Source organism: Muntiacus reevesi, chromosome 3 (genome assembly GCF_963930625.1).
Source record: "Muntiacus reevesi chromosome 3, mMunRee1.1, whole genome shotgun sequence".
NCBI lineage: Eukaryota > Metazoa > Chordata > Mammalia > Artiodactyla > Cervidae > Muntiacus > Muntiacus reevesi.
Window position 1 is genome coordinate 33,625,198 of NC_089251.1, and position 14,117 is coordinate 33,639,314.

General features: G+C 39.0%; 1 protein-coding gene across 1 annotated transcript in view; it reads left to right on the top strand.

The window, feature by feature from the left end:
• The window catches only part of BABAM2 (BRISC and BRCA1 A complex member 2), a 393,777-nt gene that overhangs the window by 203,987 nt on the left and 175,673 nt on the right, over positions 1-14,117 (top strand). Inside the window, exon 7 of the mRNA XM_065927231.1 lies at positions 8,508-8,617. Within this exon, the coding sequence (XP_065783303.1) occupies positions 8,508-8,617 (110 nt within the window). The remainder of the gene's footprint in view (positions 1-8,507; positions 8,618-14,117) is intronic.

Below are 14,117 nucleotides of genomic sequence, written 5' to 3' on the forward strand. Positions count from 1 at the left end.
TTCTATATATTATATCCTTATGACTTCCTTATTTTATAACTGGAGTTTTGTACCTTTTAATTCTCTTCACCTATTCTGCCCTTCCCAACCATCACAAGAGAAAGAACTATTTTTTTTTCTTTCTGGCTGCATGGCATGGCATGTGGGATCTTAGTTCCTCAACCAGAGATTGAACCTGTGCCCTCTGGATTGGAAGTGTGGAGTCTTAACTCCACTAGACCAGGGAAGTCCTGAGAAAATGCTTTTTTATAAGGGGAATGGCAAGTGCAAAAGCATTAGTCAGGAAAACGTATGAGAAATAGCCCAGTTTTTCTGGACTAAGCAGAGAGAAACATTTTATTCTCATTTTCATTTGGTGAAACCAGATCCGAAGTAACTCTCTTAAAACTATCTTCACATGATGTATCAATACATTGAAGTGACTATTAGCCAAGAATTCAGTATGTGGTGAGATAAGCTGTAACTAGGCTTTCAGAATCCCGACCTCAGTGCTGCAAGCCCTGCTGCATGCAACAGAGGGGCCTGGGGCCGGGAGCCAACTAGCAGGCCAAAGGGCCCAGTATGGCACCCATTGATTCCTTACTCTTGTATCCATTTTGCTTTCTGACTGAACTGCCTTTCCTTGCACTTATATATTTCCCAGCACTTTGATGAAGAGGAAATGACCTGATTTCCAAAATGAGTAGTGTCATTATTGGACAGAGACTTCTTAGCAGTGAGACCGAGGTCTTCCCTTCAGTTCAGTCGCTCAGTCGGGTCTGACTCTTTGCAACCCCATGAACTGCACCACACCAGGCCTCCCTCTCCATCACCAACTCCCAGAGTCCACCCAAACCCATGTCCATTGAGTTGGTGATGCCATCCAACCATCTCATCCTCTGTTGTCCCTTTCTTCTCCTGTCCTCAATCTTTCCCAGCATCGGGGTCTTTTCAAATGAGTCAGCTGTTCGCATCAGGTGGCGAAAGTATTCGAATTTCAACTTCAACATCAGTCCTTCCAATGAACACCCAGGACTAATCTCATTTAGGATGGACTGGTTGGATCTCCTTGCAGTCCAAGGGACTCTCAAGAGTCTTCTCCAACACCACAGTCCAAAAGCATCAATTCTTCGGCGCTCAGCTTTCTTTATAGTCCAACTCTCACATCCATACATGACCACTGGAAAAACCATAGCCTTGACTAGACAGACCTTTGTTGACAAAGTGATGTCTTTGCTTTTTAATATGCTGTCTAGGTTGGTCATAACTTTCCTTCCAAGGAGTAAGCGTGGTCTTCCCTTAGGTACATAGTTTTTCTTATTCTTCCATATTTCTTTTGCTGTTGTTCAGTCGCTCAGTCATGTCTGACTCTTTGCAACGCCATGGACTGCAGCACGCCAGGCTTCCCTGTCCTTCACCATCTCCCAGAGCTTGCTGAAACTCATGTCCATTGAGTTGATGATACCATTCAACCATCTCATCCTCTGTTGTCCCCTTCTCCTGCCTTCAATCTTTCCCAGCATCAGGGTCTTTTCCAGTGAGTCAGCTCTTTGCATCAGGTGACCAAAGTATTGGAGCTTCAGCCTCAGCATCAGTCCTTCCAATGAATATTCAGGATTGATTTCCTTTAGGATTGACTGTTTTGATCTCCTTGTAGTCCAAGGGACTCTCAATAGTCTTCTCCAACACTACATTTCAGAAACATCAATTCTTCAGCTCTCAGTCTTCTTTATGGTCCATACTGTCACATTTGTACGTGACTACTGGAAAAACCGTAGTTTTAACTATATGGACCTTGATCAGTAAAGTCGTCTCTGCTTTTTAATATGCTGTCTAGGTTGGTCATAGCTTTTCTTCCAAGGAGCAAGCGTCTTTTAATTTCATGGCTACAGTCACTATCTACAGTGATTTTGGAGCCCAGGAAAATAAAGTCTGTCACTGTTTCCATTGTTTCCCCATCTATTTGCCATGAGATGATGGGACCAGATGCCATGATCTTAATTTTTTGAATGCTGAGTTTTAAGCCAACTTTTTCACTCTCCTCTTTCACCTTCATCAAGAGGCTTGTTAGTTGCTCTTTGCTTTCTGTCATAAGGGTAGTGTCATCAGCATATCTGAGGTTATTGATTTTTCCCCCGACAATCTTGATTTCAGCTTGTGTTTCATCCAGCCCAGCATTTCACATGATGTACTCTGCATCTAAGTTAAACAAGCATAGTGACAGTATTTCTTTTGCTTAATGTGATTGCATTGCATCTTAGTTGTGGCAGACGGGCTCTTTCTTCCATCATGCATGATCTTTCGTTGTTCTGCACCAACTTTCTATTTGAGGTGCATAGACTCTCTAGTTGCAACCCTTGGGCTCAGTTGCCCTGGAGCATGTGGGGTCTTAGTTACCTGACCAGGGATTGAACCTGTACCCCCTTCATTGGAAGACAGAGTCTTAACTCCTGGACCACTAGGGAAGTCCCTTGTTGTCATGTCTTAATGCTAGTAGAATCCAATTCAAATTTTAACTGGGGCTGCTCATACTGATATGTAACAGTGAGTCTAGAGGACATGTTATTGTAAATCTCCTGTCTCAAGTAATGAGAGGCCACTGCTGAGTCTCTATAAGCTGTCTTGACCACTCTTGAAACTTCTGTTCCCTCCTCACTCTTTATCCTTTTCTCCAGCTTTAATTTTCCTCCATAGTATTTGTAACATACTATATATTTTACTTACTTTGTTCCATGCTTGTTAAATGAATGGTAGCATCATAAGAGTCTCATTCTCTTGAAAAAACTTGACTTGTAAAAACCTAAATATATGTAATCTGATGACAAATCTATACTGTCAAAATTCTGGGGCCTCTAGAGTACAAACTTCTTTTAGTATATTTTAAAATAAAGTTCTGTTTTGGAAATTTTTAATTTGCTTATATCTTTTAAAAAACGCATACCTTTTGTATATGAGTTGCTTACTTAGGTGTAGTTTTCGGTCACCCTAGGAATCATGATTAATCCTGAGTCTTATTTAATATAATTTTAAATATAACTCAAAATAGTTCTTACTCTGTTTTTGACAGACAGGATAATAGCTTCTTTATAGTCTTTATGTCCACAAACTGGTTTTACTAGTAATGGTTATAGTTTTGTTGTAAAACTTTTTGAATTGAGAAATGCAATTTTTTTTTTTACAGTCTTCCTATGTGACGTGTGGTTTGTAATATATATTGTCCAGCTAATATTTTCTATCAGCAACTAGTTAATTGATGGTTTGATCCTACATATAGGATCAACATATAGGGACTTGTTTAATGGCTGCTTTCCTCATTTGGAAAATTAGCATATCAAAAAGGTACAGCATAATGATAAATTGTACTTGTGTCTACTTTCATTTCCAAGGCTAATTATTTTCTCTTTTATACCCTTTTGATATTGCAATGAGCCCCAATGGAGAAAAGGTGTATAAATAAACCATTATAACCTAAGCAGAGTGTTAACTTTTATTGGTCAGTATATCCTTCGCTTATATATGGTTTAGATTTGAGTTTTCTATGATAAAATCTGAACTAGTTGTAGATTTAAGGCACAGAAGAGATAAATATTGAGAATCTTTGTAACAGAAAGCATTTTCTGTTTAACTCCATCATTTACTCACTCTTACAGTCATTCCTGTGCTAATTCAGTTTTTTTCCAACCAATTTGCTATATATTTACTATGTTCCAGACACTGGGGATACAAAAATGAACAGGAAGAACTCCCAGCCTGCAAGGAACTCACCATCTAGTGACTATTCACTGCAAGCCACAGGAAGCCCTTTCTGCTATAACCAAGTGCCATGCCAAATCCACTGATAATTCTCAGCAAAATATCACAGCCATGATTGCATATGCCATATGCATATCAGTGCCTGACATGCTTTTGTAAAGGTGTGAGGCAGTATTTTTGTTTCAGCTTTAGCAGATTCGGCATTGCCCCCCAACCCCATTTTAGTCTGCTGCAGTTTCAAATGGCACAGATAGGAAGCCCTGAAAATGTATACTTGTACATTTTAAAATTTCCCCTACTACACTGTTACCACCCCCTGTTTTCCAAATGCTGCCATTAGTGGTTACAATAATCATCTGTAATGTTAGCTTCTAAGAACCATGGTACAAGAGCTTCTTTTATAATTTCCCAGATGGGAAGGAACACATGTACAGGCCTGTTAGAGCTGCAGAAACTGGAAGCAGCACTGTGTAGATTTGTATTTTTGGAACTCTTTGGGCTTATTTAAGCTCTCAAAGTCAAACTTACGTATCCATTAGATATCAAATACCAACTCGGGGAAAACTCATGTGCCATACACACCAAGGGGAATAAATCATATTAAAGAAGTTCATAAAAGAACTTCTAGAAACAGCTATTTTCATACTCAGACTAATGTTTCATGTACTTTTTGCAGGATGCCAGATAATAAATGTTGATTATGTAAACCAGGGTCATTCCGGTTGTTTGGAGAACTGTCTCTGAGCATTTCTGTTCCTTGCTTAAATAGTAGTGAAATGCAAAGTTCAAAAAACAGGAAAGGGAAATAATTATGTTATTCATAGGCATATGGAATGAAGCTGTTAATTAAAAGGATTTTTAGTGGCCCCCGTTTTTTTTCAGTGTTTTTTTTTTTAATTTTAACAGAGTTCTGTGACTTGTAGTCAGAGATGTTTAACAAGGAAACTCAGTTGTTGGGCAAAGGTATCTGAAAGGCAGTTTAATGTTAGTTCTTCTTTTACTGTCTCTCTGAAGGTGACTACCCTAACTCCAAAGGGAACTACTTTTGCACTTAGATTATAAAATGAATTTGTCTGTCTGAATGTGAATTTTTTCAAGCTCAGCTTCACCCTTATTTTAGATATTTTATGAGTTTTAGAATCATATAATTACATAGTTTCTGTTTGCTGAGGCTATAAGTATTTTTAAAATTTTCCATCCTTACTTTACAGAAAGGAGCATACAAAGTTGGATTCTTTCTCATCTATAAAAGAGTAAAAAGTGATAGATAAACTCAGACTCCCAATCTTGGCTTTCCTTTTAAAACCACTAGTTCTGGGGACTTCGGTTTACTGGGGAGGGGAGGTGGGGGAAAGGACAGGAGCCAGGAACTAGTACTTAGTTCCCAGACATCACTGGTGACAGCAGCTTTTATAAAATCACTAGGTGTGGAGGAAAAAGGTTAGGAATTAACATTAAATTGTTTATTGATGTATGTATTCAGCAGACATTGAGTGGTTTCTGTGTTCCAGGCACTGTACTACTTGTTCCTTTTACATACTTCCTCTGTCATTCCACCTAAAGTCCAGATATACATGCATTGCAAAATCTACATGTAAAAATAAAATTGTAGCAGTGTTAGAGGAAAAACTAGGAAAATGGTTAAACAAACCTCTGAGTTATTAGCCAGATTTAACCCTATGGCATTCTCAATTTTCTTCTGATGTCAGAAGAGCCCCCAGACAAAGTCAGAAGCCAAAAAGAGAAAATATTTGCATCCAACCTGGGCTGGTGATGAGACAAGTGCTCAGGGCTGGTGCACTGGGAAGACCCAGAGGGATGGGATGGAGAGGGAGGTGGGAGGGAGGATCGGGCTGGGGAACACATGTAAATCCATGGCTGATTCATGTCAATGTATGGCAAAAACTGCTACAATATTGTAAAGTAATTAGCCTCCAACTAATAAAAATAAATGGAAAAAAGAAAACATTTATAATACATGGGATAAACAAGGGTTAGTAAATGGAATAAACAATAACAATAACAACAAAAAAGTCCAAAAACCTTTAAGCAAAATGGGCAAAAGATTTGATGGGAAAGTTTATAGGAGAAATGTAAATTATCTATAAACAAGTAAAAAAAATTGCCCAGCTTCATTCATTGAATCTAAATTGAGGTACAGTTTTCCAGCTATCAGATTGCCAATGTCGAATAAAAGAGAAACAGCCAATATCATCCAGTTACTCAGGATGAACAGAAAGAGGCTTTCTCATACTGATGCAAATTCATGGGCCCAAATGTGAATTGCTGCAGAAGTTTTAGAAAAACAATCTATTAAAATGTAAAATGTTTATAGCCTTTGACTCAGCAAGCTGAGTTTTAGTTATCTCCTAAGAAATAGAAGTCCCACTACTAAAGGGTATTTATCCAAAGATACTTATTGCAGCACTATCAAGTGGCTAAGAACTACAGGCAACCTGAATGTCTGTTGCTAGGTAAATGGTTAAATACAAAATAAATCCATGACGTGAAATATTATGTGACTATTTAGAAAGCAGTGGTAGAGTCCTGTGTATAATAGGACTCTTATTAGGGAAAACAGAACACACAGTTAAAGAGTTATTTATATGCAAGTGTGTGTATGTTTTTATGATCATAGAAAAAGCTGTTTAAGGCCACATACACAGTTACTATTGGTTACCTTGAAAAGCAAGGATGGAAATGCCTTTTTATTTATTTATTTTTGGAAATGCCTTTTTAAAACAACAACAACAACAAAAAACCTTCAGTATCATTTGACTTGTTACAACAAGCCTGAATTTTGTAATGTAAAATGAAAAAACAATTGAGAAGTTAGAAAAGAGAGGGGGAAGTGGCCAAAGAGACAAGAGAAGACCAGGAACATATAGCTTCTTCGGAGCAAGAAGGAATATTTTCATAAGAGAGAGAATTCTGTGTCAAATACTGTTTAGAGATCAAGTAAGATGGGGACCGAGAGGCATTTGTTGTCTTTAATGGCTGTCCTGGTAGGAATTAGGGTCAGAAGGCTGCTAGAGCCGGCTAAGGGGAGGTTAAAAAGAGGGGAGGGAGTGAGACAGGGAGTGTGGACCACTCTTTCAGCAGCAGTCTATGCAGTGGAGGGGAGATGTGAGAGAAAACCCAGGGAACTAAGCAGAAATCAGCATGATTTCTTTTCTTTCTTTAAAAAATTTTTATATTTTAAGATAGGGGAGACTTCCATTCCTTGTCCCTATGTATACTTGCCACAGTTGTGCATCCTGTAGACACAGTAGAAAGCAGAGCAAAGAGACCAGAGATGCTAGAGGTAAGCAGGTGAGTGTGAGGACCAGCTTCCAAAGATGCAGAAGAATTGGGCTGAGGCCTGTTTTAGACCAAAGGAAGGACATCATGTCTGAGATTCCCAAGTATCACAGGCAGTGATTCTTAAAGTCTGGGTTGGGACTCTCCTAGGATGTCTACTGAGAACGTGTGATCTGATTTAGAAATGTGGGTTGGCTCTTAGCAGTGCCTTAGTGTGAAAAATGTGCAATTCTATTAAGTTTCTTAAAAACTTGTATTTGACTTGGAGCCATTTGCGTGTGTATGTGAGAGAGAGTCACTCAGTCATGTTTGACTTTTTGCGACCCCATGGACTGTAGTCCAACATTCTCCATCCATGGGATTCTCCAGACAAGAATACTAGAGTGGGATCCCCTTCTTCAGGGGATCTTCCTGATTGAACCCAGGTCTCCTACATTGCAGGCAGATTCTTTACTGCCTGAGCCAACAGGGAAGCCTCTGTAGCCACTTACCAATCAGAAATAAATTGTTAAGGGTTATTAAAATTTTCTATTCTCAAATTGAAATCACCATGCTATGAGAATTTATTCTAATTCGGTATTTGTTTCAGAAGTCTGCCAAATACTCAGTGCTTGGCAGTGATTGTAAAGTACATTCACATAGTGGTAAGTCCCACAGTTTTAATTCAGGACAGTTTAATATATCATCAGTGTTGGCTTGAGTTGATTATGACATTTGATTGTTGCTATTCTTGTTTTTTAATTATAAATTACAATAAGTTTAGCTTTATCATTATCAGTTCAACCTCTCAATGTTTCTTTGTTTTTGTCTTATAATATTCTTATAACTAGACTTTTAAAATACATATGTCTTGTGGTTCACATATGAGTCATCCATGATCATTTTGTTTGAACAGGTATGTGTGTAACACCCTGCCATTTGCATGTACAGTGTCACACTTCATAGTAATATATTTCTTGGCAATGTTTACTATTTAAATATCTTACAGTATATTATCAAGATAGATATAATAAAATTCCTAGGGTATTTTAAGATTTTCTTACTGTCTGGTGATATAAATCATGTTTATAATGCATCTTCTTTCTAGAAGGAAAAGTAAATTTTAAGCCATTTGTATGTATGATATAAATTGTAAGACATTATATATCTTGCTAACAGCATGTTTACTGTAACTTAACTACATTTTTGTCTAATCCTTTATTTTAACAAAGATTCACTTGTCCCTTCTTGGAATGTGGGAACAACTGAAAGATTGGTGGGGATCTTTTTATTATTATGGTGGAGTTTGATCAGAATGTTTGAAAGCTGTCACTATTAAAGAGTGACTAGATATGTGGCAAAGCACGTATGGAGTCTCAAAACTAGAATCCAGGTGACCCACACAGCCTCATTGCTGGCAGACAGTAAGCTGGTCACCAAAAAAATGTTATGAGAGCAAGTACTAATGACATTGTGTTTTTCACTAACTGTTTAAGGATGTGAATGAAGACCCAGGAGAAGATGTGGCCCTCCTTTCTGTCAGTTTTGAGGACACTGAAGCCACTCAGGTGTACCCTAAGCTGTACTTGTCACCCCGAATTGAACAGTAAGTATTGGTGTCGTAATTTTATGTAGCCTGATGATTCCTCTTGTTAATGAGACGTGATTGCTACTTCTTTTGCCAGTCTTACATTCTTAAAATGGTTTCTCTTTATTGACTTTTGTTTTCTTAAAATGAATTGTATTCAGTGTTTAGATTCCAGATTAAATACAGACAGTATTTGCCATAGTGATCTTTGGATAAGACTTAGCTGTGCACTTTGTGATGTGAATACTGTGCCTGGGTCCAAAATTGTGACTCCTTACGAATGTCCCTGGGTATGTGTGGTTGGGCTTCCCCTGATGGCTCAGTGGTAAAGAATCCGCCTGCCAAGTAGGGTTGGGAAGATCCCCTGGAAAAGGGAATGGCAACCCACTCCAGTATTCTTGCCTGGAGAATCCTGTGGACAGCCTGGTGGGCTACAGTCCATAGGGTCGCAGAGACAGACACAACTGAAGTGACGTGACATGCGTGCACTGACTCGTGGAGAGCGGGAGCCATGCAGACAAGGTGGGGGCGGATCTTTCAGCCAGGGCAGAGCATTCCAGACAGCAGGAGGGAGGCTGCTGGGGACTAGGAATCCCAACTCTGGGGCTGGTGCCGCTCCTATGAGCTCCTGAAGCCCTCCCCTGCGTCCCTAGCAGAGTGCACCCTAATAGTTAATGCATGTGGGTTAACCTTCTGCCTCCCCTCCAGATAGCAACTCTGAGGATGGGGCCCTGCTTGCCAAACTAATAGGTTAGCCCTATGTCCCCTGGCAGTTCATGGGGTCACAAAGAGTCGGACACGACTGAGCAACTGAACTGAAATGATGTCTCCTAGGGCTTCCCTGGTGGCTCAGTTGGTAAAGAATCTGTCTGCAATGCAGGAGACCCGGGTTTGATCCCTGGGTCAGGAACCTCCCCTGGAGAAGGGACTGGCAACCCACTCCAGTATTCTTGCTTGGAGAATCCTATGGACAGAGGAGCCTGGCATGCTATAGTCCATGGTATCACAAAAGAGTCAGACATGACTTAACGACTAAACAACATGTATGGTTACCTTAAAGAGGACTGCTGAATAGCACCCTACTCGATTTCTTGTGTATTCATAACTTTTCTCATTGTTTGTAAAAAAATAACCAGTATCCTGACAGTATTAACTTATTCAGAAGTTAGTGAAGGGAATATTAGAAGCAGGTAGCTTAAAAACATGACATGTTTGAATTATTTTTTTGCATTTAAATAGTTCTGTATCACTTTACACAACATTCAGATTATGTGGTACCAGTAGTTTGATATTACGTTTGTGTTTTAACTCAGTAACTTTGTTCATCAGTAATGGATCTTATAAGCACTAGCCTCACAATGTGCTTATTGTTGGCTAAAATGCTTTACTAGCTTATTCTACTTCAAAGGAAGTTGAGGTTCATTGAAAATGGATTGTAAGCAGATTTGGTTGGGAACTTCTGACAGGACAGATTTTTCATCAGCAGAGAGAGTTTTTACAGACTCTGCTTGAAATGTATTATTAAAATTCTCTGTAAGTCATCTAGTCAGGGTTGGCTGATTTCTGTCTGAGATGTGGTCACCATCCACATTCATATACCAAGCTCTTTTCACTCCCCTTCTCCTTAGTTGCTCCTAATTCATGAATCATGGACATATCATCTTATTGATAAAAGGCATGGCTCTTTATACTCAAATATGGAAGATTATGAGCATTTATAACCCACAGGCATTCTCTCATTTATTTATATACCTCTGACAATACCTGGAACAGGATCTTAAAGTAGCAGTCACTCAATGAATTCTTTAATTTTTATTTGAAAATACTGAACCGTAGCAGTAAGAGGCCAAAGGATATTGGAGAGGATACAGTGAAGTGATAACAGGCAAGGGTTCTGAAATCAAGCATATGTGATTTAAACCTGAATTCTGTCACTTACCAACTGGCAAAATAGTTAACATCTCTGAATTTGTTGCCTCATCCGTAAAATGGGGTAATCATATCTTTTTCATAGTTTTGTTTTGAGGATTTTATTAAATACTGTTCATAAAGCATTAATTTCAATGCCTGTCACTATAGCAAGTTGGAGCTAGTAATGTTATTATTATTGATATAGTTTACAGGAGAAGAATGAGTGACTGAGTGAGTGGTTAGTAGGACAGATTGGGGCAGAAAAGGAGGGGATGAGTAAACATGTGAGCAAATACTAGTTCCGGAGTAGCCACTGAGTACATACAGAATGCATTAAACTAAGAAGGTATTTTGATGATGAGAAAAGAGAGTTGTAAAACAATCACAATATATAGGTAATAAGAATATTATCAATTAAGCTGCAGCCACAAATTTGCCAGCATTTACTTTATTGTTCTTTGAAGTGACTGCTCGTAGCTTGCAAGTAAACTTGCTAGTAAAATATTTCTCACTCTAAAAATCAAAGATATGGTGGGAAAAATTATTAGTAAAGGGAATGTTTTAAAAGTGATTTCCTATTTCTAAAATCTAGCTTTCTACATCCCCCCACCCCTTTTATGTTAAGAACTGGCCACAGCTTACTTTTCCAGATCAGTTTCCTGTCATTTCTCCCCATGTATCCTGTCCTTCAGCTGGACTCCTTCACTTGAAGTTTTCTACATTCACACATACTCTCTTGCCTCTGTGCCTTTATTAAAATTGTTACCTCCATGTAAAATGCCCTTCTCTAATGCTGTCTTTGTGTTGAAATATTATACATTTTCTAAGACTTTTTTTCAGATGCCGTCTACCACCCATTTTCCCTGAGCAAAATTAATCTAGCCTTCCTCTGAGTTCTCACAACACTAAACTTCTATCACTCTTATAATCTGCACACCATAGATTTAGTTAGTGCTGTGCTTTTTTTTTTTTTTTTTCATCTTTTATCTATATCACAAGCAACTCACGTGCAAGGAGCAAGTCTTTTCATTCCTTTAATGCTTTTACAAATGCAGTGCAGGGTAAATAATATCAAATAATAGTAAATAATTGACAGTGTTCTAGGGAAGTAAGTAATTTTCACAAGAAAATGTGAAAATGCATCATTGAGAGATTATATGTTTTTACTGTTTGGTACAAGTTCCCTTAATAGAACTGCATGTGTAATAGCAAATAAAATGACTAAACGTTCTTATATCCTTGAGTAAAAGTTGTAAAAATGAGCTTTTAGAGAAAGGTTAAAATGGAAAGTGGTAGAATTGTGGTATGATCTTCTAAGGGCTTACATAGTTGCTAAAGTTATTCATATCTTTGCCTGACGTATAGAGTTCAGAGCATAGGAAAGAAGTAATGTCATTTCACTAAGGTCAAGGTCATAGGATAGATTTTAGGAACTGAGTGAAGAGAGGCTGCTACTATCTTTGATATTGTGTTATGTTCTTGTTTCTATGTTTCATACAATCCTGTCAACTTTTAACTGTTGAGGCACTGATTATAGAGTCAGACTTGGAGAGTTCTTTCAGGAGTCATGGGAAAAGCATCCTACATGGACCCGCCCGAAGCCGATGCCAGATGCTTGCCCTAGCTCAGGCTTGCACACTTTTTGGCTTTTGCTGTGGCTCTTTCGAGGAAGTCCCAAGTCCCATGCACTGTATTTGACAGGCAGAAGCCCTGGAGATTGACAGCCTGATCCACAGTAGGTAAAAATTGATAAGACTTTACATGGCATGGAAAGCTGTCTTGAGCCTGGGAAATAACCCGTTTTAGTCTGACTGGTGTAATGTCTCTGCCCCAGCTAGTTCATGCAGTAGGCAAGGGCACTGTGCTCACATTAACTAGTCTCAAAAATAGGAAAAGGCTACTCTGGGGTCTTGTCATCACATACAGGAAGAGGGATAAATTTATTTTGCCCTAAAGATTTCTAGGGATATGGATACCAAATGCCCCCAAATTAGAGGCTCCCACAAAAGAGAACATCTGTCAGAGACACTGGGTAGAAAACTCCCAAGTGTATTATAATTTATGAAGCTCTGCAATGTGGTCTCACTTCAGAAATCTATCCTGGCACAGTTGTCTGGTGTTTCTAGCAGTGCCGGAATGCATGACTGACTGAACGCCTGTATAGTGTTTAGATGCTTGTTGTTTCCTGGTCTCTCGCTGTGTTCTATACGTGGTTTGCAGAGTAAAAAGGTTCTGAGAACTTTGTGTTCTCCAACAAGGGACTTTTATAAAATGCGCATGTTTCAGGGTCCATTCATTTGTTTTCAAAGGAACCCAAGCCGATCAATTGAATTAGACACTAAGTAATGTTCATTTAAATTAAAAAAAAAAAAAGTGGTAAGGTATGCAAGACAAACTAAAGGTTAGTTATGTAAAGTAGATTTTGGTTGAATAACAGGAGAAGGGGGGTGAAAAGCTAGATTCCAAACCAGTTGCCTTTTTTTCCTGGCAGGAAAGCTGGAATCATAGGGTTATGTCATCCGAGCTGGCACGAATCCTTCCTTGCCTTCACCTCCGCCCCAGACTGTGGCAGTTCCAGCGGTGACACCAGAGGTCAAATGGCAGCAGAGACTGCACAGTTCTCTCCCCCAAAGGTGTGGGCCTGTCCTTGGCTGCAGGCGGTTAGTGGGAGTGGTTTGAAGAAAACCAGTTCGTCACTCCCTGTGCTGTTCCCACTCCGTGCATAAAAAGAGGACTTCAGCCCCTGAGGCGGACCAGGTGGCATCTTTCACAAGTACAGAATTTGTTTTTAGAACTTTGCGTTGTTGAGTTACAGTCCCGCCTTGGAAATAAATACTCAAAGCTTACCAGCCCACAGACATTCGCCATTATTGAGGCCAGTGTGCCTGTGAATATCCATACATTCATTCTTTCAGGCAACAAAAACACATTGAAAAGTGAACCAGTATAAGGTCTCTTGCTATATGCTTCAAAGAATATCAAGAAAAAATGAGATATGGCTTATGCCCTTAGTTTGTGTATAATCAGTAAGGGAGATCAGAACAAATATGGCAAGTTCCAACTTGTGTGTAGAAATAGCACAGTAAGACTCGGCGTGAGAAGCCCTCTGTTCCTCCACTTGCTAACTGGCAGTCTTGCTCAAGATACTATAACCTTTTTGAGCCTCATTTCATCTTCTGTAAAGAGAGATACATCTTAAGCTGCAGTTTCATCCACTCCAAGGGGGTATGGAAGTGCCTTCTGTAGTGTTTGACTCATGGTTGATGTTCTGTTAGTGCTTCTTGAGTTATATAAACACCCAAGAAAAGACATTAACAACTGAAAGACTTCAGGGAAAGAGAAGGAGATCACAGTTCCAATCAACTTTTTGAGGAGGGGACTTTGGAAAACTTTGGAAAGAAAGTATGGCTCTGCCGATACGACGTGGTTTTTCTAGAGATTAGATATGGTAATACTGTAGCAATAAAAATGTATTTGTTTAGTGTTTTGAAATATTCAAGTTGCTTTACAATTTACCATCCCATCTAATCTTCATGATAATATTCTTGGCTTGCATTTTTTTTAATTGAAGCATAATTGATTTGCAGTGTGTTAATTTCTGCTATAC